Raw genomic sequence first — 26,605 nt, forward strand, 5'->3', positions numbered from 1 at the left:
ATCTGGTTTTAATTAGAAAATTCACCAGACAGGGATTAATTAAGGATGATGACATGCTATAATAAATGAAGTACTGGATATAATGATGCAATTATTGAAAACTATACAGCCTCGCCCAAATCCAAGATTGAGGCCCACTAATTTTGTAAATACATCTACCTAAAAATCTCAACCACATAATAGTTTTTAAATCACTCTGAAGCAACTGACAGTTTTGTATATTTCCAAGATGAAATACAATAATAATCACAAGAATAGGTCAGTAGTTGGTTATCCTGTGTTGCTTTAATTCACCTCCAGATATCTAAAAAGCTTCCCTTCACATGAAGAGCACAGCACAAGGGTGTGATGAAATACTCTCCACTTGCCTGGATCAGTATTGCTCCGCAACATTCAAGAAGCAGTATTCATCAAAGCTCCTCTGTCAACATCTCCCAAACCTGGAATCTTCACTACAAAGACAACCTCAGAGAAGCACTTGCAATTTTCTGTTCCAAGTTGCGTACCAATCTGACTTGGAAATAGAGTCTCATTCCTTCATTGTTTCTAGATCTAAATCCTGGATCTCCCTGCCTTCACCAGAAGGACTGCAGTAGTTCAAAGTTTCAAAAGCAATCGACAGAAGGGCATTCAATGCTGGCCTTGTCGGAAGAGCTGACATACCAACATACAGCTCTGGATGAACATATATTTCAAAGCTCAGATTTATTGTCAGATTACATTACGACCACACATAAAACCTTGATTCTTTTTCCTGCAGGCCATGCAAAATTTCTACTCATCAGCAGTGCAAAAGTCTGCACTCAAGAAAAAAAATAAATAAGAATGAAGTGCAAACAAACTGTGCAAATACAGAAGTAGAAGCACGAGTTGAATATGTGCTATCTTCCTAAAATCATCCAACAAACGTTTGTGTTCAAAAATCCATCAAAGTTCAGAATGGCAAAACATTTTTCTTCACAAACATGCAAAGGATGTAAAATCCAGGAGTGAGGTGGAAAACCACCAGATAAACTCAAATAACATTTCTGACATTGCGTGAAGCTCATTTAACTGACCACACTTGCATAGAACTTGAACAAAAACCTTGTCTGGTCTGAACCAATCATGTTGGCCCCATTTGCCTGCAATCTGAATTCATCCATCCCCTGTCTGTTCTTACGGCCTGTATAAATACCTCTTAAATGTTGCCCTCAAATCTGAATCCACCAAGGGTTCCTTTTATTGTCAAATGAAATAAGACTAAATATGTAATATACACAAGATACACCACAACTGTAGGGGTAGAAATGGGCCATTCAGCCCATTGAGTCTGCCCTGCCATTTAATCATGATCTGATCCATTTTCTCCACTCAGTTCCGCTGCATGGCTTTCTCCCCATAACCTTTGATGCCCTTATTAATCAAGAACCTATCAATCTCTGTCTTAAATACACCCAATGACCTGGCCTCCACAACTGCCTGCAGCAATAATTTACCATGCCCTGGCTGAAGAAATTCTTACGTATTTCTGTTCTAAGCAGACACCCTTCAATCCTGAAGTTGTGCCCTCTTGTCCTAGACTCTCCCACCATGGAGAGTTATTTCAATGAGATGCCCCTCATTCTTCTAAATTCGAATGAATACTGACCAAGATCTGTCAGGTGCTCCTCATATGAATACCCTTTAATTCCCGGAATCATCTTTGTGAACCCTCTCTAACTTCAGCACATCTCTTTTTAAATGAGGAGCCCGGAATATTCCAAGTGAAGTCTCACCAGTGCCTGAAAAAGTCTCAATATCACATCTCTGCTCTTAATTCTATTCCTCTCAAAATGAATGCCAGCATTGGATTTGCCTTCTTCGCAACCATCTCCACATGCAAATTTACCTTCCAAATATTCTGCACAAGGATTCCCTTTGCATTCAGAGATTTTAAAATTCCTCCCCATTTATTAAGTCTGCCCACTTTTTTTTTTAAAAACCAAAGTGCATGACCATACACTTTCCAACATATTTCATTTGTCACTTCTCTGCCCATTTTTTCCAAGTTCTTTTGCAGCCTCCAAGTTTCCTCTACACTACATGCTCTTCCACCTACCCCCTTATCATCTGCAAACTCAGCCACAAAGCCATTCATTCCATAATCTATATTATTAATATACAACAGTAAAAGAAGTGGCCCCAACACTAACACCTGTGGAACACCACTAGCATTGGGTTGTCAATCAGAATATGATCCTTGTATTCCAACTCTCTGCTTCCTGCCAATCAGCAAATGCTCTACCCACCCTAGTATGTTTCCATAAGGCTACTTAACAAGGTAAGAGTCTATGTGCGACACCTTGTTAAATGTCCTCTTCAAATCCAATACACAACATGCCCTGTATCTCTTTTATCCAGCTTGCTTGTTATTTCCTCAAAGAATTCTAATAGGTTTGTCAAGCAAGATTTCTGCCTAAGGAAACCATGCTGGCTTTGGCCTATTCTGTCATGTGCCTTCAACTACTCTATAATCTCATCCTTACAATTGACTCCAACATCTTCCTAATCATGGACATCCAGGCTAACTAGCCTATAATTTCCTTTCTGCTACCTTCCTCCCTTTCTGAACAGTGGGGTGATATTTACAACTTTCCAGTCCTCTGGAACTTTTATCTGCTGTAAAGGCACAATCACACGACCATTAGCCGGCATCCCCAATAAGAGATAGAGAAGCAAGAGAGAGTCCCTTCAGAAACAATGTATGTGGATTCACCTCCAGTACTCCTGCAGCCCCACCTAATAGAATTTCATTCAATCCATTGGCAACCCAAGATCCAGATCCAAAACCACCAATATGATCAGGAAGCTTCCAGTGCCTGATACCCTTCTGCAGCACTTCTTACCCTCAGCACTCTCTCAGCTCCAAGTTCAGATACCTGGTTCCCATGAGCCAGACTCCAACTGCCTGTGAGTCCTTCAACCACAAGCCACCAAGTGCCTGCAGCCTGTGAAGGTCTTTCAGCTGCTGAGCCCCTCACTATTCCACTGCCATGGTTACCTTCTCATAGGTTTCTCCTTCTCAACAGGGGGGTGCTTCTCTTGTCCTTCATCGATCTGCTGGTCCCCTGTATTTTTAACCCCTTGTGATATACTGCCCAGCATATGCGTCGCCACATTGGGCAGACCTGAGTAGTTGGAGAATATTCTTTTTAAAAACTGTTGGCTCCTCTAACAGACTGTTTAAAGCTTGTGTCAGCCATCAGCATCAGAACCAGGCAATGGGACCCTGCGAAGCAGGGCTACGCTACCACTCCCTGCTCTCCCAGGACCATAGCAGTGGCAGCGCTGCTATTACAGCACCTCCCCTGGCGTGTGTTTTAGGCACTTACCATGCTCTGAGTAAAAAAAAGCTTCTCATACAAATCTCCTTTAAACATGAAGCTGTGCCCTTTAGAATTTGACATTTCTACTTTGGGGGAAAAAAAAGATCATCTACTCTCTATGCTTCATACTTTTATAAACTTCCATAGGTTACTCCTCAGCTCCAGAGAAAACAATCCAAGTTTGTCCATCCACTTCTAATGGCTAATATTCTCAAATCCAGGCAACACCCTGGTGAACTTCTTTTGCACCCTCTCCAAATCCTCCCCATCCTTCTCGTCAGGTGCACGTTGAGTCAGATTTTTTTTTAATGCACCACCACTAAGTGGTCATTTTGCCTCACCCGCAGAAAAATGAATCTTAGGTTTGTATGTGATGTCACATACATACTCCGACAATAAATCTGAAATCTAATGCAGCAACCAGGTGTGCACAAATGTGCCTAACCAAAGTTTTATACAGCTGCAACATTTCTTCCCATCTTTGATTTTCAATACCTTGATTGTAAATAGGAAATGCATCTTCTTTGTCACTCTCTTTGTGTTGTCACTTTCAGGGAACCATGGACGTGCACCTATTTGTTCATCACGCTTCTAAGGGTCTTGCCATTTTTACTTACATATAACCTTCCAAAATACAATGCCTCACACACTTGTCTGGTCTAAACTCCATCGGCCATTTTTCTGCCAGCATTTCCAAATGAACTGTATAATTTGACATGGCCAGACTAAACCAGCCATAACATGGAGGACCACCACCTCATCTTCTGATTGGGGACACTCCAATCAGATGGCTTTCAATAAAATTCCGCCCCCCCCTCACAGCTTCACTGTTCATCTCTCCATGGCCGGTCTCATTTTGCACAGACATGATAAATTCCACCTAGTCCCTTATCATATCCAATTAACACCTTTTGTTGGTCTGGATTCCTCCCCCATTGTTTGAATTCTGAGACTTTCTGTTATATCCTGGTTCTGCCTTTACAAATTTTTCCTTGATGAAGGACTCAGGCTCAAAACATCAGCAATAATTTTTTTGTCAGAAAGATCCTACGTGCTGAATAAACCAGCTGAGTTCCTCCACCATTTTGGTGTTTTATATATAATTTGACAACATTCCTCACTATCCACAACTTTGCCAAGTTTTGTGCCATGTTTAATGCTACACAATAATAAACATGTAACTTACATGATATACAGCATTTTAACTTTTCCCTGTCGCAACAAAGTGTCATTAGTATTACACAGCGCCCCTTACAGTACGAGAGAAAGGGAAGCAAAAAGAGAATCCTCCCAGTCACTGAGTGTCCATGAATTCGCCTTGTGCTGCAGCCACACAGATTCCTCTTCATCATCAACCCAAGCTCCAGATCCATTGATCTGCAACTGTACTTTCATGACATATCAATCCATCAAATTTTCTTAGGGAAACTTGATCATGTGATATGCATAAAAAATGTGACATTTCAAGTGTTAACCAAGGAAGAATAGGGAGAGGATGAAGACTGAGTAAAAGAAAATGATTGTGGCAGAATATGAGAATTGATGAGATCAAGAGATAAAATTTGAGACAATGTGTTCTCTTCATTCACATACAAACCAAACCGAACAATCCACGTCATTATTTTTATACAGGAAATTTGCCAATTTGTTTTTTTTTCCCCTTCAAGTGTTGAAAACCCACATGGACATCTTAATGTCATTCCGATATTATTCCATTTTTATATGGCATAACCTTTGCAAAGAGCTTGCAAAATTATATCTGAGAAATGTGCTTCAGAATTCTAAGAGACTATAAGCAATGCCTTTAAGAAGTCTTGAATTCAGGCTACAGAACTTCCCGAATTCAAATTGCTTGTGCTCAGAATTTGTTCCCTGGCTTATAATTTTATCCTTGTGTGATGAAGATCCATAGAAATTAATACTGCAGGGCTTGCATCAATTTAAGTAATTCAAGTAAAGAAATTATTAAAACTGCATTACCCCTTTTGGGTTGTCCACATGGGATATATTTTAAATTAAGATATAGAAGATTTATACATCTGCTTCACATATTTTAGACCTCGTATATCGAGGTAGTAGCGGATTTATTTTTTTAATACCACCTTTCACATTCCCCAGGGTTTAAAAATATCCATTTCTAATCAGTTTTGCAGGTCACCAAGGCATGGTTAATTCAGTGCACTTTCCATAGCATTGCAAGTAACACACATATATAACAAGTAAATCAACATTTCAAGATAAACACATTGGTCTTACTCATTTTGTATCTCTCATCATGTGGACAAAGCCAGAGAAAGTAAAACCTGCAGTTCGTTTCTATGGTGGTTGAATGCCCTCAAACCAAATTAATAAAATACAAAAGCTGCATTTTTAACTGTGCATTGCTTTAAAGCTTCCAAAGTGAAAGGAGCAATATAAGTGACAAATGATTCAAACTTTAAATGAATATCCAGTGAAAATTGGTTCATTTCTATCATCAAATTCAACCCTTCAAAACTAAATCAGGTCTATAAAAGACAAGAAAAAGCACGTTGAACCACAGGGTTTTGTTAAATCTGTTTATTACATATTTCCATTTTTGATTCTCCTCCAAAAATACCTTTTTCATAATTTTCCTGGAAAATTAATCAAAAATCACTTTCTCAACACTCTGATAATCAGTCTTCAAAAGTACAGGTATATTAATGTTATTATCTGATAATCACGTGTTTCAGGGTTATCTGTAAATTGTTATTCAGATACTTTCATGGTGAAAACCAAATTGTCCCAAGATACACAACACTAACCTAGCCCCATCCCCAGCATTATCTATATGCGCCTGTGGATCCAAATACTTCCTCCACTTTGTGATACATTTACTATGATACCATTGCTGAGATGATGGAATGGAACATTTTGATTTTCAGGCAGGACTCCAACAGGGAAAACAATAAGTGCACTGCATGGATCAGATCATGTCAGTCTTCTGTGCATGCAGACTGAAACTTTCTAATGCACCACTAAATGCTGTGGAAAACCGTTTCTGACCTCTAGCGTTTATGCCAATGGCTGCCAAAAAATTTCATGCCAACAATGGAGACATGTACTATACAGATGGATTTCTAGGTAATTTCTAGTACTTCAACATATTTAAGTGGTTTTTATTTGGAAAAATTTAAATAATATTGCTACATTCATTTCAATGGTTTTAAATTTATCAGAGACATTAAAACAGTTACAAAAGCTGTCTGAAACTGATGAGAAAAGGTATGGTGGGGCTCAGGATCCACAGCCTGAGGTCCTTGTCATGACTCGTGGCTATCTTCACTTCACCAGCCAGCTGTAGAATCAAGATTTCAAAATCCCCTAGAAAAACAAAATGGAGTGTTAGGAGGGAGGGATTCATGATGATGGATGGGCTTCATCGAGTATGATCTGGTCCAATAATATTGCCAAAGCTGAAAGAAAAATAGAATATGGTGGAAACACTCAGCAAGTCAGGCAGCACCCACAATAGGAAAAACCGAGTAATCTACTTGGACTGCTGAGTGCTTCCATTTCTGTTTGTGTTTCAGGTTTCCAGCATGTGCTTTTTTTTAAATCATTTTTGAGTTTGAGGTTAGCTGTTAATTCTACATGTGATTAGATTTTATTCTACTTCAAAGTCATTGGAGAGAAAAAACAAAGTCTCTAATTTAGATGACATAAAAGACTGAATATGATGAAATCTGAGACAAAAAAAAACAATCTGCTAAAAGAACTTAACATGTTCAGCAACGTCAGGAGGGTGGCAATTGTTGATACTTCAGGTTGAAAATACTCATCAAAATTAATCATGGAGAGGGGCCATTGGGCTGTTGACTGCCCGATGGAATACAAGGTACTATTCCTCTACAATTCCTTACAGTGTGGATTAGATTTAAAAATGATGCTTTTAAAATTTCAACTTTTGAAACCATCCTAAGAAACTTGAAGTGCAAGGGGCAAAAATCCAACTTGTGGCTCACCATGCAAAAGAACAGAGTGCTACCATGGGTCACTTTGGCTTGTCACCCTCGATATGAATGTTGTATTATGAGGAACACAGCTACTACATTACAGAATATCTGTACATTTTTTCATTTATATTTAAAAGGCAAAGATAATAATTAGATAATAAATATGTTCAATGTAGCTTGTGAACCAAGTCAAAAGGAAAAGACCCCATGTATGTATACAACAAAGAGGGTCATCATGTCTGTGCTATTTGATTGAGCAAGTCAAAACTAATCCTCCCTACTGCCCTTTTCTTCAGCCATTTCAAAAATATTTCCTGACAGAACATTTTTTTTTCTCTTCAATCTTACACTCTGGTAAAATATCCCAAAGCTCCAATAAGTTGACACAGAGAAATTTCTCCTGATCAGACTTTTCAGTCCCGATGTAGAACTTAAACTAATAACTTCTCATAAATGTTCTCTCCAGCCAGAGAAAATAGACTACTATATTTCATTTTAAAACTCCAACTAAGGGATTTGCTGACGATTCCACTCTCAATTCTGTTTTTCTGCTTTTGCTTTCAGATCAGATTTTTTTTCTACAGTTAACAATCATACCTTCCCTAAAATATCTTGACCAAAAAATTCTTTCACATAAATCCCAAATAAATTTCAGTGATATGTAGTTGAAAATTGACTCAACCAAAAGTAGAACAACTATGTATCTGTTTCTGGGCATCTTCTCTTGGCTGTGAAATTCAGCACCTGAATTTGAACAGGATTTTTTTCCTCTCTCAAGTAAATCTCCCTTAAATGACCAACATTAGTGCAACATAAAATGTAGCTTCAACTTTCAGCTCTGAAAAATTACATTTTACTTACTCACAGAACAATCAGCTTTTCTTCACGTTTTCTCTTAATTTTTTCTAATTCAAGTTTAGTTAGTGGGAGGTCCATCACCCCCATAGGAGATTCCAAGAACATACAATTACAGGCATATCCTGCCTAACATGGTTTTGAATAGTGCGGGTTTTGATATAACATGGGCGGGCAGTCACCATCCCGAGCCAAAGGCAGGCATTCAACAATCACCTGGCTCTGCATGTCCGCAGCCCCAAGACCATCTTCACCCCCCACCCCCTCTTCATCTGACGGATCCCGCACAATGAGCGCTGTGGGCTGAATTTGCTGGAGACAGGCAGAGGAGGAACTGTAACTAAAGAAATGCAAATTACTGTACATTATTATTTTCTTAAATAAACAATGTTAATTTATTGCCAATAAAGATTTTTGTCATTTTTCAGTTTTATATATCCCCTTTAAATATTTTATGCACATGCTTGCTAAGAGTTCTATGTAAAAGAATAATTATAGGATAATAAATTATACTAAAGTACATTGTAATAATGCTTTTCCGTAACACTGAACAAGTTTGGAATGTATTAACTGTGTAACACAGGTATACCTGTACATCGGTTTGTTGACCATGTCTCAATCTGACTTGACCAATCCAAAAAAAGTCTTCTCTCATGTGACAAGCATTACACCATCAGCATTAAGCTACACACTATTCACTATAATTAGGTTCCCCTTTTCTCAAGCATAGTTCTTGCACATCCCAAGATCTGGGGAAACTCCAGACTAGTGGAAGCTTACTAGCTGGACAGGGGTTGCCTGGCAACACAAGTCATGGGGCTCCTCTCTCTCTTAATATTTATAACCCTCCGCATAAGTATGCGAAGTAGCAGGGCTCACCCTTACTTAGTAAGGGTAGACTCTTACTTCCACAGGTCCCAACCTTCAAACAACCACCTGACTCTACAATTTATTTAACAATACTTGTTTAAATCTTTGTATATATGTACTGCTCACATGTATCATTTGTCTGTATATGTGCTATGTCTGCATGTGTGTTTGCAGTATTTTTCACTGAGGGCCAGAAAACACTGTTTCGTTGGGTTGTACGATGATAAAGTTGAACATGTTGTCACTGAAATCTCTGACAACTTGGAAACAAAGGCTCCACTCATCCTGGAATGCTTTGCCCTTGGAGGGTTCTGTCACAGTGACTTTCGGCTTCCTGGTCAGAATCAGTTCAGGCCACTGAGGTTGATAACCACATGTCAAAATTTCCTGTTCACTTTTAGGTTAGAGTGGTCACCCAAACACCATACTCAAGGAAAGCAGTCTCTTGTCTACTTTTTTTCTGCCCATAGGAGCAAGCAAAATAGGATTCGCTGGAACTGCAAGATTCCTTAATGATCAGGCATTCAGAGATGTCACTCACAAATGCACCAACACATTCCTGGTATCCACATTAGGAACCTCGACTCTGGTCCAGGAGGATTCCATGGAACCTGTGCAAAGACATGACTTGCAGGTTTTGGTCTTCACCAGAACATCTGTTAAAGCCTGAAAACACCATCAACTCACCCAAATCCAATTTCTGTTGCACTGATATATCCACTGGCAGTTCTTACCTGTTGCTGGAAGAGTAGTGTTTCTTTGGTTGGATATTAAAGAATTAATTGCAGAGATCAATAGAGAAACACAAAAGCTTAAGTTAAATATAGTTTGAGAAACCTGGCATGTAGGACAGCACCTGTGGGTGGAAATACTCCATGTTTTGGGTGTGCACCCTTGCTTAAGAGCAGGATAAAACAGGAAAAATTACATTTATAAGGGGGAAAGAAGCTGGAAGAAGGGCACAGAGGTATTAGACTGGAGTACAGGACAGAAGGCATGGGAGATGGAGAGACAGGTAGAGCGAGAAACCATTAGGAAGACTGGGCAATCACTTGACCAAATAACCTCCACTCTCTGTGTCTAAACTTAACCATTTTGTAGCCAACCATTTGAACTTCCCCCACCCATTCTTCCAATGACATGTCTGTCCTCAGCCTCATCAATTATTAGGCCAAATGCAAGCTTGAGGAACAACACATCACATTCCTTCTGCACAACATTAAAAAAGAGGCATGAACATTGATGTTTCTGTGTAATGTGAGTGGTTTTGAAAGTGAGGCTGAGATGGGCTTTACTTCCGGTCTGTCTTCTTTACTCCTTGTGTGCCTTGTATACAGCTTGGAGGCCATGCTGTGTGTTGCAGAGGAAAAAGTGTGTGCACGCACACCACCCTCCCCCATCCCAGCCCATCCCCCCAAACTGGAGCTGTGCGTTTGGATGGGTTCGTTCAAGATTATTGATGAGTTTACAGAAGGAAATGAGGGTTGGAACACTTTTTCTGTACTAATGGAACTACAGAGGCTAAGAAGCACTCTTCTCCTGAGTGAGTAAATGAGAGGCAAAGACTTACAAATTGATAAGAAAGTGAGTCACACCACAGAAAGAGGGGAAAACTCCATTTGACAAACTGGTCACGCTCGAGGGCAACCATCACAATCCAAAACCATGGTTCAAGTTTCATCGTCTTTCCAGGAAGCCGGCACAGTCTGTGGCCAAGCTTCAGCAGGTATCAGAGCATTATGATGCCCTTACTACCCTTCCCACATGCAATTTTACCCATTTTATCTCAATCTTGATAAGGTTTCAGAGCCAAAACATTAACTGACCATTCCCAGCCATGGGTGTTGTCTAACCTGCTAAATTCCTCCAGCAATTCTTTGCTGACTGTGATTACCCACGAGGCAAATCCTGTCAGCAGCAAGATTTGCAGTACATCAGTAGAAAACATCACAAACGTAAAACCACAAAGCTGAAATTGGAGGGGTTTATCAGTGTTGCACAAGGAAACACTGTTTGGAAACCACACCATGTTGATGCTATCTTTACCAATAGTTCAGTCGGTTCAGTAGCAGTGCCATTGGAACTACTGCACTGTTATAAAAACCTATCTGGTTCACTAATGTCTTTTGGGAAAAGAAATCTTTCATCCTGAATGGATCTGACACTGCTGCAATATCAGACACTCCACTGAACTAAGGAAGTGGTGAAGAATCAATTAGAATTGGACAATTTACCTGTGAATAAAGGAAGAAGAGCTTTTCTTGTCAACAACAGTCATTGACAAAAAAAGTTCTCCATTAATACTGCAATGAAAGGACATCAAATAATAAGTCTTCCACCATTTACCCAAATACCAAAAACATAGGCTTTTTTAATTAAGAGTGGGGGATATTCAAACCAGAGGCCATGGTTTGAGATTGCAGGGGGAAAATTATGAGGGGAAATTTCTTCATGCAAAGGGTGGTTGGGATGTGGAATAAGCTTCCAGCAGAGGTGGTTGAAGCAAGGACGTTATTTACATTGAAGGAAAGACTGGATAATTACATGGAGGGGAGAGGATTGGAGGGGTATGGACCAGGTGCTGGTCAGTGGGACGAGGAGGGTGGGGATTTGTTCCAGCATGGACTAGTAGGGCCAAACTGGCCTGTTCTGTGCTGTATATGGTTATATGGACTTTCTGAAAAGAACCTTAATGTATATGTGACAATCTACAGCACTGGAGAGAGAGAACAGGCTTAAAGCCATAAAGAAGAGTTGTTGTAAATTAATTTTTTTCTGCTATGCAGAATAATTGCTGGTGATATTCTGTGGGCATTTACATCAGTACCATTGCCCACAGGACAAATCTTAATGAAGGGCTCAAGCCTGAAACGTTGGTTATGCATCTTTATATTTGGTATGTAAAGTTTGACCTGTTGAGTTTCCCCAGTATTGTGATTTTATTTGGTACCATTGCCTTTTGCTAGTTTGATTAATTGTGATGGTGTGTTAGGAAACGATTCACAAAGTTTATGGATGACAAGAAGGGGAGGTTGAAGGGACCCAAGAACAGCAGGAAATCTGAGCTGTGCCAGGAGATAAAGCTAGTGACTGAGAAATGCTCAACTTTGAAAATGTGACATGGATTGAAACAAAAATTGAATGTAATGGGGAGAACCTAGGTGTACACCTCTCTGAAAAAATAGAGAGTTTTTGGATTAAATAAAGATATCTGGAGATTTGATGCACAAGCATTACCTCTGAGTGGGGTATTTTTCAACCATTGCTCATGTACACCCAATTAAAAAAAGAAATTGAACAGCTTTAAATTATGCAGAAGGACTTGTAATTCTCGAGACCAGAAGTTTGCAAATTTTCTTGCCAGCATAGCATGGAAGACCATGGGGATCCGAAAGATTCATTGAATTTTTCAAGCTTTAAACATTAAATGAAATTGTTGAGGTCTGTCATGCTAGAAAGCACTTATCCCCACTAAATGAAAGGACTAAGCCTGAGATGGTAAGGAAAATGTTTTCTCCCTTCTCCCAACAGACCCCGACTGTTAGGTTTAAAATAATGGAAGAGCTGATGAGAGTTCTTTTTACAACTTGCTGATGCTTATTTGCAAAACCCTTTGGCCCTGGAGTTATCATTGAACTCCTTTCATTCCACTGTATACAGGATATTAACCCAACAGAAATGAAGATATGCCAGTTAATGTTCAAACCAGAATGGTAGAAAATGTGTTCTCCTGACTTTAACGCTCTTGCCTTTCTTTGTGTTCAAAATTGCCAAAGAGAGCCATTTCCTATACTAACCACATCAGTTGCAGTAAAGCATCTGTGGTTCATATCAACACTTGATTGTCAACCCACAAGATTGTTCACGTATCAACATTACCTGCATGAAAGGTAAAAACTACAAACGAAATGTCATATTTTTACACACATACGTGCATTATGAGTTTATTATTTTTACAAACCTAGTCACCCACCTTGCGTTATGTGCGTATACAAGCAATACAAGAATTTTTTTTATATACATGTTGAAACAACATGCACAATTTATAGCGGGCGTGGTCAAGTCACACCGGAAGTGAACAATGCGCACAATTTAGAGCAGGCGTGGGAAAGTAGTAGTAGCGATAAAAAACATGCACATAATTTACAGACGAACATGAGAAATGGGTACAGACAAAATCGAAAAATTCAAAATTTTGATCTTGGCAGTGTTGGGAATATCACTTGGGATTATACAAGACTACCTTTACAGTTCACGATTTTATGTGCATGCATTATATGACTGAAAATACGGTAGTTACTCAAGATACAAATAGACTATGTTTTGACACTTATGAATCAAAAACATTTTGGAGGCAGTAGATTTCAAAGCCATTTATCATTGGATGGTTCTAGCAAGAAATTTCTATTTGGGTAGTTCAGTATCTGCCACATCTTTGAGAAAAGTTAGTATAACACTGTTACATCACCAGCAACCCAGATTCAAATCCAGCACTGCCTGCCAGGAGTTGGTACGTTCTGCTCATGACCTGTGTGGGGCTTCCCAGGTGCTCCAATTTCCTCCCACTCTCCAAAATTGAAGAGGGCCGAAGGTGAATTGGGTGTAATTGGGCAGCATGGGTCTCAGTGACCAGAATAGCCATTTACGGTGTTGTAAATAATACAAAAATTGGTAACTTTCACGGTCGTTCGATTCCAGGGGTTGAAAGACCCCTATGTTTATTTTGGTTTTAAATCGACAACCAATAGAGTGCACAGGGCAGAAAATTGCCGAGACATGAAGCAGATCTTTTTCTGGGACTTAGTACTGCCTTCAAAACTCTTCACAGGTTCATCAAGAATCGAGTATTCCCAGCAAATGACTGAAAATCTGGTTACAGAAACGCATAATTGTTGCTGAGGCAAAGGCAATGAATAATATGAGTTCTTAAGCAGCGTAATGGTTCAGAAAGTAGATATCCCCTTTGTGCATTTCATGAAAATGTTTTCCTGGAATTCTTCCTTCTGCACATTCCTTTCCTGAAATAATAATAAATGCATGTGGAAAGCAACAGCTTCATTGTGCTCCAGTGCACTAATCATTACTGAAGTTGAAACTTTGGATATCATCAAGTGATCCAGGAGATTCTGGGATCAGAGCAAGCTACTCATGATTCATTTTGGGAAATACTATACTGAAGCCAATTTTAGGGAGATGTCTGATGAAATCTTACATTTAATATATTTTGCGATTTTACATTTCACCTCACAGAAACTTTGTGACTAACTTCCATTGTTCAAATGAATAACAAGTTATTGAGTTAAAACAATCTTTCTCATCTTGAAGTGTTTTGGGTAACTGTTAAGTTCACAGAAACCATGATAAAATGCAATGCTATGTAGTTTTATTTTGACAATCTTAATTTTAAGGAGAGATTGAACGGACCACACCTACCTGTCATGCATCGATGGGAAGGAGATGAAGAATCAGAACCTTTAAGGGCATTGGAGTCCATATTTCAGACAACCTTTCCTGGAGGCAAGACACTGAGACAGCCATTAAGAAGCCACACCAATACCTCTACTTCCGAAGGAGTCTGAGGAGATTTGGCACGTTGGATACTCCATCAAACTCATACACTGACTGGTTGCATCACAGCTTGGTTTGGGAATTCAACACCCCAAACACGCAGAAGGCTCCAGAAGGTAGTAAACTTAGCCAGGTTTATCACACGCTCTGATCTCCCAATCATTGCAGACATCTAAGTAAGGTGCCAATACCATAAAGAACCTCCACCCTGATACCTTCTGGTAGAAGGTACAGAAGACTGAAAATTTACCACAGAAGTAACTTGGAGGCACGTTAAACAGAACTTATGATAGAAACTACAAAACAATGTAATTCTTCCAGATACATTCTGAGTGGAGAGCTATTAAAACAAACTCAGTCATTTCCAATTGTGAAATCACTGTTTGATTCACAAAGATATTACCCAATTATCTCCACTCTTCCTGAAAAGAGTATTAACGATAGTCTTTTTTTTTTGTAAAATGGATCCACTTGACCATCTATTTCCAACAGTGCTGTTAGTTTGTCATATACAAGAGGCCTAAAGTTGAAAATTACTAAACATGCAAAAATAATGAGACACAAACAACAAATAATCCTCAATTACTCTATGCACTCATTCACCAATTGACCAGGCATTTAGATGAAGTTCACCTACACCTGTACTTAGTTTCCTAACTTTTTCCAACTTCTCTTCACCCCTCCCCCAACCCCCGCCACATCTTGTGGTCTCTCCCGAATACAGGATTCCCCCTGGTCCTTACCTACCACTGCACTAACTTCTGCATCCAACGTATTATCCTCCAAAATTTCCACCAACCTACAACTTGACCCCACTACTAGACATCTTCCCCTCTCCCTTGTCCACTCATCCCTCCCCACTAATCACACCCCCCCTCCCCCACCGCACCTTCCCTGTGGTCTCAGGAAGTGTCACACACTTGCGCTCACACTTCCTTCCTCACCACCAAATAGTCCTTGCAAGTGAAGCAACTGTATCCGTTGGAGTTATTTACTGCATCCAGTATTCCCTTTGTGCCCTTCTCTACATCGGAGAGACTGAGCGCAGACTGGGAGATCATTTTGCTGAGCACCTTAGTGGTGTACATCAGTTGGAGGGATCTCCCAGGGGCCTTCAATTCTGTGCCCCCCTCCCATGCTCACGTCTGTACTTGGCCTCGTATTAATCCACCTGTAAATTGGAGGAACAGCACGATTTTCTGTCTGGGCCCTCTCCAACTTCTTCGGTTTCTGCTAGCCTTCTCTCCATTCTCCCTCTCTTTCCTTCTTTCCTCCAGATCTCCACTCCTTCCCTCTCCATTCATAGAGCCATCCCTTCTCTTCCTGTTTGCTGGTGTACCCTCCCTCCCTCCCTTACCACCTATTACCTCCTGCCTTTGGGACCATGCTCCTCCCCCTATCCCTTCCCCAATCATTCTGTTTGGGCACCTGCCAACATTTTTTTCATACCCTGAAGGGCTCAAGTCTGAAACGCTGGTTATGTATCTTTGGTATATGAAGTGCACTGTTTGACTAATTGAGTTTCTCCAGCTTTGTTTTTTTTAAAACAGACTCTCTCTTTCTACCTGTCTCTCCATCTCTTATACCATCTGTCTTGTTACTTCTGGACCTCTCTGCAATGAGAGGGTTAATAACATTTTTTCCAATTAAAAGAGAGTTGTTAGCTCACTGCCCTTAAAATGACCCTGTATGCAATTGGGAAAATGAGCAAAACAAGGTCTTGATTCATGGGCTCCAAACCTGTAGATGGAAGACAAAGGAATGTAATAAGATTAAAGGTTCAAAGGACTCTTATTGTCACTTAATATTATATTAAAATATAATCTACATGATATTCCTCAACTTTTGCCTTACAGTAAAGTTGTCATAAGCTTTGTCCAGCAGCCCTAACAATGGGAGAAAGAGAAGTAAATGAGAGTCCCTTCAGAGTCAATTGAGACACCATGGATTCACCTCCAGCTGCACAGACTCCAGTTCAATCCACAAGGTTAATTTGTTTTTAGAAACAAATGAAATTGGTTCTGTTAACAATGCTGGACTGGTCTTACATTAAGGTTAACGATTAGTTTTGCAGTTATAGCTATCCAGTATAGGTAGATTAGCTAAGTGCAAGCTCTTTCATTACAGACATAGGAGCAGCGAGTAAGCTCTTGAGACTTCTCATACAGGGAACATACCTGGTGCCCAGGGGCTCTGAGACCCTCCAGACCAGCCGTCGTAAACCGAAAGGCAACAAGGCATGAGACTTGCTGTTTATTGCTATACTGTTAATCTTTCATAATACTTATTACACATTAAGAAAATATCATTGCATTCTTGTCCTTTCTCCCCAATGATACAAATTCTCAAAAACTTAATTTTTCCCTGTTATAACCTCTCCCACTTCTTTCCCCCTTTAGGTACATAATATTTCCCCCTTTAGGTACATAATATTTCCCCCTTTAGGTACATAATATTTCCCCCTTTAGGTACATAATATTTCCCCCTTTAGGTACATAATATTTCCCCCTTTAGGTACATAATATTTCCCCCTTTAGGTACATAATATTTCCCCCTTTAGGTACATAATATTTCCCCCTTTAGGTACATAATATTTCCCCCTTTAGGTACATAATATTTCCCCCTTTAGGTACATAATATTTCCCCCTTTAGGTACATAATATTTCCCCCTTTAGGTACATAATATTTCCCCCTTTAGGTACATAATATTTCCCCCTTTAGGTACATAATATTTCCCCCTTTAGGTACATAATATTTCCCCCTTTAGGTACATAGTATTTCCCCCTTTAGGTACATAGTATTTCCCCCTTTAGGTACATAGTATTTCCCCCTTTAGGTACATAGTATTTCCCCCTTTAGGTACATAGTATTTCCCCCTTTAGGTACATTATATTTCCCCCTTTAGGTACATTAAATTTCCCCCTTTCCTCTTGATGTGGTGTGCAAACTACAGAGGGAAATAGAGAGGGCATGCAAAAAGAGCAACTTGACATTAATCATGGGGGTTTTCAATATGCAAATTGATTGGTAAAGCCAGGCTAGTAGTGGATCAAATGCCTTCAGGATGGCTTTTTAAGAACAGTTTGTTGCTGAGCCAACCAGGAAAATGGCAATTCTGGATTGGGTATTATTGACAAATCAGATATGTCAGTATACCAGTGGAATAAAGGGAACTACAGAGGGATGAGAGAAGAACCGGCCAAAATTGATTGGATCGGTAGACTAGAAGAGAGGTTGGCAGAGTGGTTGGAGTTTCTATTAGAAATAAGGAAAGTACAGGACAAGTATATTCCAAAACATATATATTTTAATGGAAAAATGACACAACTATGGCTCTGAATGCAAAAGTGTTGGGTGCATTTAAGGCAGATATTTACAAGTATCTGAATAGTCAGGATTTCAAAGGTTATGGGGAGAAGGCAGGGGAGTGGAAGTGGGGCTGAGTGGGAGAATGGGTCAGCTGATGATGGAATGAGCATCATCAGCTGGGCTGAATATATAAGAGCAGAGTGACTTGCTGGGTCGAATATCCTACCTCTGCTCTTATACCTTATGATGAAGGATTCGGACTCAAGACCTTAACTGACCATTTCTATCCATGGACGCTGTCAGGCGCGACGAGTTCCTCCAGCAATTCCGCATTTGCTCTAGGTTCCCACATCTGTGCCATTTCTGTTTCCCATGGGTGGCACGGTTAACGCAACACTGATACAGCACCAGCAATTAGGACTTGGGTTCCAATCCTGCACTTTTGTATGTTCTCCCTGTGTCTGCATGGGTTTTTGCTGAGGAATCTGGTTTCCTCCCACCCTCCAAAAATGTACTGGGTTCGTAAGTCAATTGGTTGTGATTGGGCAGCATGGGATCATTGGACGAAAGGGCCCATTACCATGCTGCATATCCAAATTTTTTTAAAATCAATACGAAACAGTTCTAAATTGCAGCGCAATTCTCAGGCCCAACAACTGGATGGAGCTATTGCACACTTTGTTCACAAGCCTCAAGAGACAAACATAATCCAAGTAGTTATTTTTGAACTTTGTAATCTGGATTCATATCAGGCATGTTTCTTTTTTTAATTTATTTTTAGTTTCAATGCAATTTTACAAGTGTGTAATTGTGTTGATGAGATTGCGTTGCTAAGAGATGCAGCAACATTTAGTCTCCTTCAAGCAGATACTAGTATTAGAGGGCTTCAGTTCAAGGAGAGATTGGATAGGCTTTGTTTTCCTTGGAGCAAATCTATCAAAAGCACAAAGGCAAAGGATTAAGGCAAGAACTAAGAGATTAAAAGGAAATCAGAGGGGAAAGCTTCCCCACCCCACATAGAAAGTGGTTGATGCTGGAATTCAACTGCCAGGTGTAGTTAGATACAACAACAATACTTTAGAGGTATTTATATGGGCACATGAATAGGCAAGGCAAAGAAGGTGAATGAACATAATGCATGCAGATAGAATTAGTATTAGATAGCACTATCTGTATGGACATTGTGGGCCAAAAAGCCTGTTTTTAATGCTCTACCACTTTATTACATAGTAGAATTTGGTAATAGTAAAAATATTAACACTGGTGTCTCATCCTTAAAAGTTACCAGTTTTGACAAACAAATCAGATTGGTCTCAAAGCAAGGTTAATAAAAATAAAAATTCTGTGTGAATGGCAATAATTGCTAGCAAGCAATTTTACTGGGAGAATAAATATAAGATTATTTTTCCAACTCTGCCTTCAGGGGTGTTCAGCCTTTTTCAATCATTACACCAAAACATTCAAGCCCTCAATATTCCATGTTATTTGATGTAAATATTCAACCATTTGTCAATTGAATCTAAAATTTTCAATTTCAATGCAGCATTTGAGAAAACAGTAAACAGCACTTCTGATGTTATGTTGCTTTCAAATCCATAAATTTAACTGAAAATCCAAAATACCTTCTCTCACAGTTTGTCTTTTGCTTGTGGTACAACTTGCAATCAAGATTTACAAAAATACAGTGGTTATACTTTATTCTGCAAACCAGAATCAAATCTTCTGAGGCAGTCCTGCAGGTTCATGAGCAACTTGCTTTGCCTCACTCATTAGGTTCTGTCTTATGATAATGCCACCTCAGATAAGGCAAGTAGATATAGTCATTGATTGTTTATTTTGTGCATGACCTCTAGGCGGTTCCATCATAAACACTGTGGCTTCCAAGATGTTCTTTCTCCATTTTGAACTGTTATTGGTCAGATTCCCCTGAGATAGTGAGAATATTAGATTTCTTTTCAGGGAGACTTTAACCCCTTTCACATAAGCAAACCACTAAATTGGCAGGTAAATGAATCATTTTGAAAAACCAGTAGTACCGTTCACACTGGACTAAAGAAAACAGTTCTGAGCCCTTTCACACTGCCTACCCGGTAGTGTAGAGCAAAGGGACACCTATCCTCCAGCGACGATATCCTGAATGATGCACTGAGAGATGGCAGTCCTGTGCTCCCAGAATTATGTGCAGGAGAGAAACACCCTCCACTCTTATTCATGTGTCTTTTATTCCTGCTACAATTCTTGCTCCTGAAGTAGGTTTATGTAGGTCAACATAACATCATGGACTAAAGGGTTCATACTAGGCTGCACATAATGCTTAATTATGTTTTAATTAACCATAAATAATTTTGTTTAATACATTGATCAGGATATCAATTTTAGTTAATCAAATGCAAAGTTTATACCTTAATTTTAAACTAATGTTGTTATTTGGAAGAATACATTTTGTTTTCTTCATGCACACAAAGCATCATGAATGCATCACTAATTGGAACCGGCACGTGGGTGTCCCATTCACATTGGGCAACCCAGTATGCCGATTCAAAATGAATTGGCAATGATACACCCCCCCGAGGCAGTTCATCTCCAAGGTGATTTAGTTCCCACCCCCCCAGTTTGGGAGCGTTCACAATGACAGGTGAACCAGTAGATTGGCAGTTAATTACTGGGTTCAAGTGCCAGTGTGAAAGGGGCTACTGATAACACCACCCTGGAAATAACCTCCCAAATGGAGCTCATGGCCAAATACTACTCCTACTCCATATTCAAGTTTGCAGATGACATTCTGCTGGAAGCTGGATCTTAACCAACAATGAGACAGAAAACCACAACTCCACACTAATCAGGAGTTATCTTTGTATCATCTGCAAACTTTCAAATTCACCACCAACTCTTTTAACTTCATTTATATGCATCACAAACAACAGAGGTCACACCACCAATTCCTGCAGACCACAAGCCAAAGGACTCCAGCTTGAATAACAATCTTCCACTACCATGAGACAGTCAATCCAAACTATCAACTCACCATGGATCCCATGCATCTGCAACTTTAGAATTAGAAACACCTCAAAAAATCCATGTATACATCCACTGCCCTTCCCTTATTAACCATTTTTTTCACCTCCTCAAAAAAATACAACAACCCACCCATCAGAAAACAATGTTGACTGTCTATAACCTGGCTATGACTTTCCAAATATGCATAAATATACACAAGATACACGAGTTTGAAAAATCAGTGGATTCAAGGACCATTTCTTCCCTGCTATTGTCAGACAATTGAACAGATCTTTCACCGTTCAACCAAAATAAATTCAGGAAACTTGGGTTACTCTTTACTTCATCACCAACATCGAAGTACTCGAGATGGCAGAGGCCGATAGCATCGAATCCACGCTGCTGAAGACCCAACTGCACTGGGTAGGTCACGTCTCCAGAATGGAGGACCATCGCCTTCCCAAGATCGTGTTCTATGGCGAGCTCTCCACTGGCCACCGAGACAGAGGTGCACCAAAGAAGAGGTACAAGGACTGCCTAAAGAAATCTCTTGGTGCCTGCTACATTGACCACTGCCAGTGGGCTGATATCGCCTCAAACCATGCATCTCGGCGCCTCACAGTTCGGCGGGCAGCGACCTCTTTTGAAGACCGCAGAGCCCACCTCACTGACAAAAGACAGAGGAAAAACCCAACACCCAACCCCAACCAACCAATTTTCCCTTGCAACCGTGTCTGCCTGTCCCACATCGGACTTGTCAGCCACAAACGAGTCTGCAGCTGACGTGGACATTACCCCTCCATAAATCTTCATCCGCGAAGCCAAGCCAAAGTAAGGAAACATACATGACATCACATACAACCCTCAGATTCCTGTTCTACAAATTATATTCAAGAAAGAAAGAACTATAAACAAACAGACTGTGCAAATACAGAAGCATAAATATTCAGTTATAAATAATGAGCCTCTGAATAAGTCCACTACATAAAACATTACAGTGCAGACCTATCATTCCAGATTTTTTGTCAACCTCTATAAACTTTCCCTACCTCACACCCATATTCATCTATTTTTCTTGTATCTATGTATTTGTCTGAATGTTTTAAATACCCCTATTGTACCAGCCTCCACCACTACCCTTGGCAATGGATTCCACTTACTCCATGTAAAAAAAAAATTCCCCGATGTCTCCCCTAAACTTTCCTCCCCTTGTACAGATGTCCTCTGGTGTTTGATAGTGTTGCCCAGGGGTGGGGGTGAGAGAGGGAGATGCTGATGGTCGTCCACCCTATCCATGCCTCTCATAGTTCTGAGACATCTCTGCTGTTCAGGAATCTGGTCGATGAAAGGCACCAAACCTGGTGGCACCTCTACTTCTTTACTGATGACAACAGCGAGAACAGAGGATGTCCTGGCTGGCAATGGACCTTTAACAACTTCAGAACATCTTTAAACTTAACTGCACGTGTTTTCACATAACAGTGGACTTTTGAAGGGAAGTAGACTATAAAATGGACAGCTCCTGGAAAAACACCGCAAAAAAATATTTTAACACAGAATCAGATAAAGTGAAACTCACTTCTTGTTTTCTCATTTCAATGTAGTTCTAACAGGGGCATTAACAGAGCAAAATAACCAATGCTGAAAGGTTGGTGCTATAAAATCAGTGAAGTGAACACGCTGGAACTAAATGCCGGCGGTGACCTGGGTTCAGACACTCACCCCCCCCCACCCACCCCGGGCTCAACCGCCCCCACTGGGCAGCACTGCCAGAGTTTCAACATTTTGTTTAATTTTAATTATTGCAGAAGGCTGTGTTGAGGCCGATTCAACTTTCACTGACCTTGAGCAAGCAAATTAACGCAGGACCCCCGCACTACAGGTCCATCCCCACATGAGTCCAACACATTAACATGTCCGGCCGCCCACGGGTCCCCGCGGGGGATATCCCTGCACATACGACGAACGTTCCGGGCGGGAAGACATGGCGTTACCGGATGCAGCGGGGAATGCGCTGCAAAATGCGATGAAGATGGCGAGAGTCGCCATCCAGTTGGACACAGAAAGCCGTCAGAAGGTAAAGCCGTGTCCAGCGTCGTGAAGCGGGGCGAGGGTCAGACTGACAACGAGCGGGACGGGTGGGGGCTTTGGAGAGGCTGCTGGATCCGGGTTCGGGAGAGGGAGGGAGAGAGAGGGGTGGGGAAGAGAGTAATGGGAGGGGGAGAGAGAGGGAACGGAGGGGAGAGAGGGGGAACGGAGGGGGGAGAGAGGGGGGAGAGAGGGGGAACGGAGGGGGGAGAGAGGGGGAACGGAGGGGGGAGAGAGGGGGAACGGAGGGGGGAGAGAGGGGGAACGGAGGGGGGAGAGGGGGAACGGAGGGGGGGAGAGGGGGAACGGAGGGGGGGGAGAGGGGGAACGGAGGGGGGAGAGGGGAACGGAGGGGAGAGAGGGGGAACGGAGGGGGGAGAGAGGGGGGAGAGAGGGGAACGGAGGGGGGAGAGAGGGGGAACGGAGGGGGGGAGAGAGGGGGAACGGAGGGGGGAGAGAGGGGAACGGAGGGGGGGAGAGGGGAACGGAGGGGGGGGAGAGGGGGAACGGAGGGGGGGAGAGGGGGAACGGAGGGGGGGGAGAGGGGGAACGGAGGGGGGAGAGAGGGGGAACGGAGGGGGGAGAGAGGGGGAACGGAGGGGGGAGAGAGGGGGGAGAGAGGGGGAACGGAGGGGGGAGAGAGGGGGGAGAGAGGGGGAACGGAGGGGGGGAGAGGGGGAACGGAGGGGGGGAGAGGGGGAACGGAGGGGAGGAGAGGGGGAACGGAGGGGGGGGGAGAGGGGAACGGAGGGGGGGGAGAGGGGGAACGGAGGGGGGGGAGAGGGGGAACGGAGGGGGGGGAGAGGGGGAACGGAGGGGGGGGAGAGGGGGAACGGAGGGGGGGGAGAGGGGGAACGGAGGGGGGGGAGAGGGGAACGGAGGGGGGGGAGAGGGGGAACGGAGGGGGGAGAGAGGGGGAACGGAGGGGGGGAGAGAGGGGGAACGGAGGGGGGAGAACGGAGGGGGAACGGAGGGGGGGGAGGGGGAGAACGGAGGGGGGAGAGGTGGGAACGGAGGGGGGAGAGGGGGGGGAACGGAGGGGGGAGAGGGGGGGAACGGAGGGGGAGAGGGGGGGAACGGAGGGGGGAGAGAGGGGGAACGGAGGGGGGAGAGAGGGGGAACGGAGGGGGGAGAGAGGGGGAACGGAGGGGGGAGAGAGGGGGACCGGAGGGGGGAGAGAGGGGGACCGGAGGGGGGAGAGAGGGGGACCGGAGGGGGGAGAGAGGGGGACCGGAGGGGGGAGAGAGGGGGACCGGAGGGGGGAGAGAGGGGGACCGGAGGGGGGAGAGAGGGGGACCGGAGGGGGGAGAGAGGGGGACCGGAGGGGGGAGAGAGGGGGACCGGAGGGGGGAGAGAGGGGGAACGGAGGGGGGAGAGAGGGGGAACGGAGGGGGGAGAGAGGGGAACGGAGGGGGGAGAGAGGGGGAACGGAGGGGGGAGAGAGGGGGAACGGAGGGGGGAGAGAGGGGGAACGGAGGGGGGAGAGAGGGGGAACGGAGGGGGGGAGAGGGGGAACGGAGGGGGGGGAGAGGGGGAACGGAGGGGGGGGAGAGGGGGAACGGAGGGGGGGGAGAGGGGGAACGGAGGGGGGGGAGAGGGGGAACGGAGGGGGGAGAGAGGGGGGAGAGAGGGGGAACGGAGGGGGGAGAGAGGGGGAACGGAGGGGGAGAGAGGGGGAACGGAGGGGGGAGAGAGGGGGAACGGAGGGGGGAGAGAGGGGGAACGGAGGGGGGAGAGAGGGGGAACGGAGGGGGGAGAGAGGGGGAACGGAGGGGGGAGAGAGGGGGAACGGAGGGGGGAGTGAGGGGGAACGGAGGGGGGGAGAGAGGGGGAACGGAGGGGGAGAGAGGGGGAACGGAGGGGGGGGAGAGGGGGAACGGAGGGGGGGGAGAGGGGAACGGAGGGGGGGAGAGGGGGAACGGAGGGGGGGGAGAGGGGGAACGGAGGGGGGGGAGAGGGGGAACGGAGGGGGGGAGAGGGGGAACGGAGGGGGGGGGAGAGGGGGAACAGAGGGGGGGGAGAGGGGGAACGGAGAGGGGGAGAGGGGGAACGGAGAGGGGGAACGGAGGGGGGGGAGAGGGGGAACGGAGGGGGGGGAGAGGGGGAACGGAGGGGGGGGAGGGGGGGAACGGAGGGGGGAGAGGGGGGGAACGGAGGGGGGGAGGGGGGGAACGGAGGGGGGAGAGGGGGGGAACGGAGGGGGGAGAGGGGGGGGAACGGAGGGGGGAGAGGGGGGGAACGGAGGGGGGAGAGGGGGGGAACGGAGGGGGGAGAGGGGGGGAACGGAGGGGGGAGAGGGGGGGAACGGAGGGGGGAGAGGGGGGGAACGGAGGGGGGAGAGGGGGGGAACGGAGGGGGGAGAGGGGGGGAACGGAGGGGGGAGAGGGGGGGAACGGAGGGGGGAGAGGGGGGAACGGAGGGGGGAGAGGGGGGGAACGGAGGGGGGAGAGGGGGGGAACGGAGGGGGGAGAGGGGGGGAACGGAGGGGGGAGAGGGGGGGAACGGAGGGGGAGAGGGGGGGGAACGGAGGGGGGAGAGGGGGGGAACGGAGGGGGGAGAGGGGGGGAACGGAGGGGGGAGAGGGGGGGAACGGAGGGGGGAGAGGGGGGGAACGGAGGGGGGAGAGGGGGGGAACGGAGGGGGGAGAGGGGGGGAACGGAGGGGGGAGAGGGGGGGAACGGAGGGGGGAGAGGGGGGGAACGGAGGGGGGAGAGGGGGGGAACGGAGGGGGGAGGAGAGGGGGGGGAACGGAGGGGGGAGAGGGGGGGAACGGAGGGGGGAGAGGGGGGGAACGGAGGGGGGAGAGGGGGGAACGGAGGGGGGAGAGGGGGGGAACGGAGGGGGGAGAGGGGGGGAACGGAGGGGGGAGAGGGGGGAACGGAGGGGGGAGAGGGGGGGAACGGAGGGGGGAGAGAGGGGGAACGGAGGGGGGAGAGAGGGGGAACGGAGGGGGGAGAGAGGGGGAACGGAGGGGGGAGAGAGGGGGAACGGAGGGGGGAGAGAGGGGGAACGGAGGGGGGAGAGAGGGGGAACGGAGGGGGGAGAGAGGGGGAACGGAGGGGGGAGAGAGGGGGAACGGAGGGGGGAGAGAGGGGGAACGGAGGGGGGAGAGAGGGGGAACGGAGGGGGGAGAGAGGGGGAACGGAGGGGGGAGAGAGGGGGAACGGAGGGGGGAGAGAGGGGGAACGGAGGGGGGAGAGAGGGGGAACGGAGGGGGGAGAGAGGGGGAACGGAGGGGGGAGAGAGGGGGAACGGAGGGGGGAGAGAGGGGGAACGGAGGGGGGAGAGAGGGGAACGGAGGGGGGAGAGAGGGGGAACGGAGGGGGGAGAGAGGGGGAACGGAGGGGGGGAGAGAGGGGGAACGGAGGGGGGAGAGAGGGGGAACGGAGGGGGGAGAGAGGGGGGAGAGAGGGGGGAGGGAGGGGGGAGAGAGGGGGGAGGGAGGGGGGAGAGAGGGGGGAGGGAGGGGGGAGAGAGGGGGGACGGAGGGGGAACGGAGGGGGAACGGAGGGGGGAGAGAGGGGGAACGGAGGGGGGGGAGAGGGGGAACGGAGGGGGGGGAGAGGGGGAACGGAGGGGGGGGAGAGGGGGAAC

At 44.9% G+C, this 26,605-nt stretch overlaps 1 protein-coding gene and 1 long non-coding RNA gene across 7 annotated transcripts in view; one reads left to right on the forward strand and one right to left on the reverse strand.

Moving 5' to 3' along the window:
• Nucleotides 1-5,898: 5,898 nt before the first annotated feature.
• On the reverse strand, nt 5,899-23,033 carry LOC138744735 (uncharacterized). Of its 2 annotated transcripts, none has more exons than XR_011345745.1 (3): nt 22,767-23,033; nt 14,483-14,560; nt 5,899-6,692 (listed from the first exon to the last, which is right to left on the reverse strand). It is a non-coding gene; the product is annotated as an uncharacterized lncRNA (long non-coding RNA). The 2 variants fall into 2 exon arrangements; XR_011345746.1 differs by lacking the exon at nt 5,899-6,692 and adding an exon at nt 12,964-14,067.
• Nucleotides 22,852-26,605, forward strand: part of vps9d1 (VPS9 domain containing 1) — a 68,401-nt gene continuing 64,647 nt past the window's right edge. For all 5 annotated transcript variants that reach the window (XR_011345743.1, XR_011345744.1, XM_069901317.1 and 2 more), the window contains exon 1: nt 22,852-23,000. Coding sequence is in view for 3 of the 5 variants with exons in the window: in XM_069901317.1 (XP_069757418.1) it covers nt 22,908-23,000 (93 nt within the window). In the remaining 2 variants the exon portion in view is untranslated. The remainder of the gene's footprint in view (nt 23,001-26,605) is intronic.

Source organism: Narcine bancroftii, chromosome 10 (genome assembly GCF_036971445.1).
Source record: "Narcine bancroftii isolate sNarBan1 chromosome 10, sNarBan1.hap1, whole genome shotgun sequence".
NCBI classification, from domain to species: Eukaryota; Metazoa; Chordata; class Chondrichthyes; order Torpediniformes; family Narcinidae; genus Narcine; species Narcine bancroftii.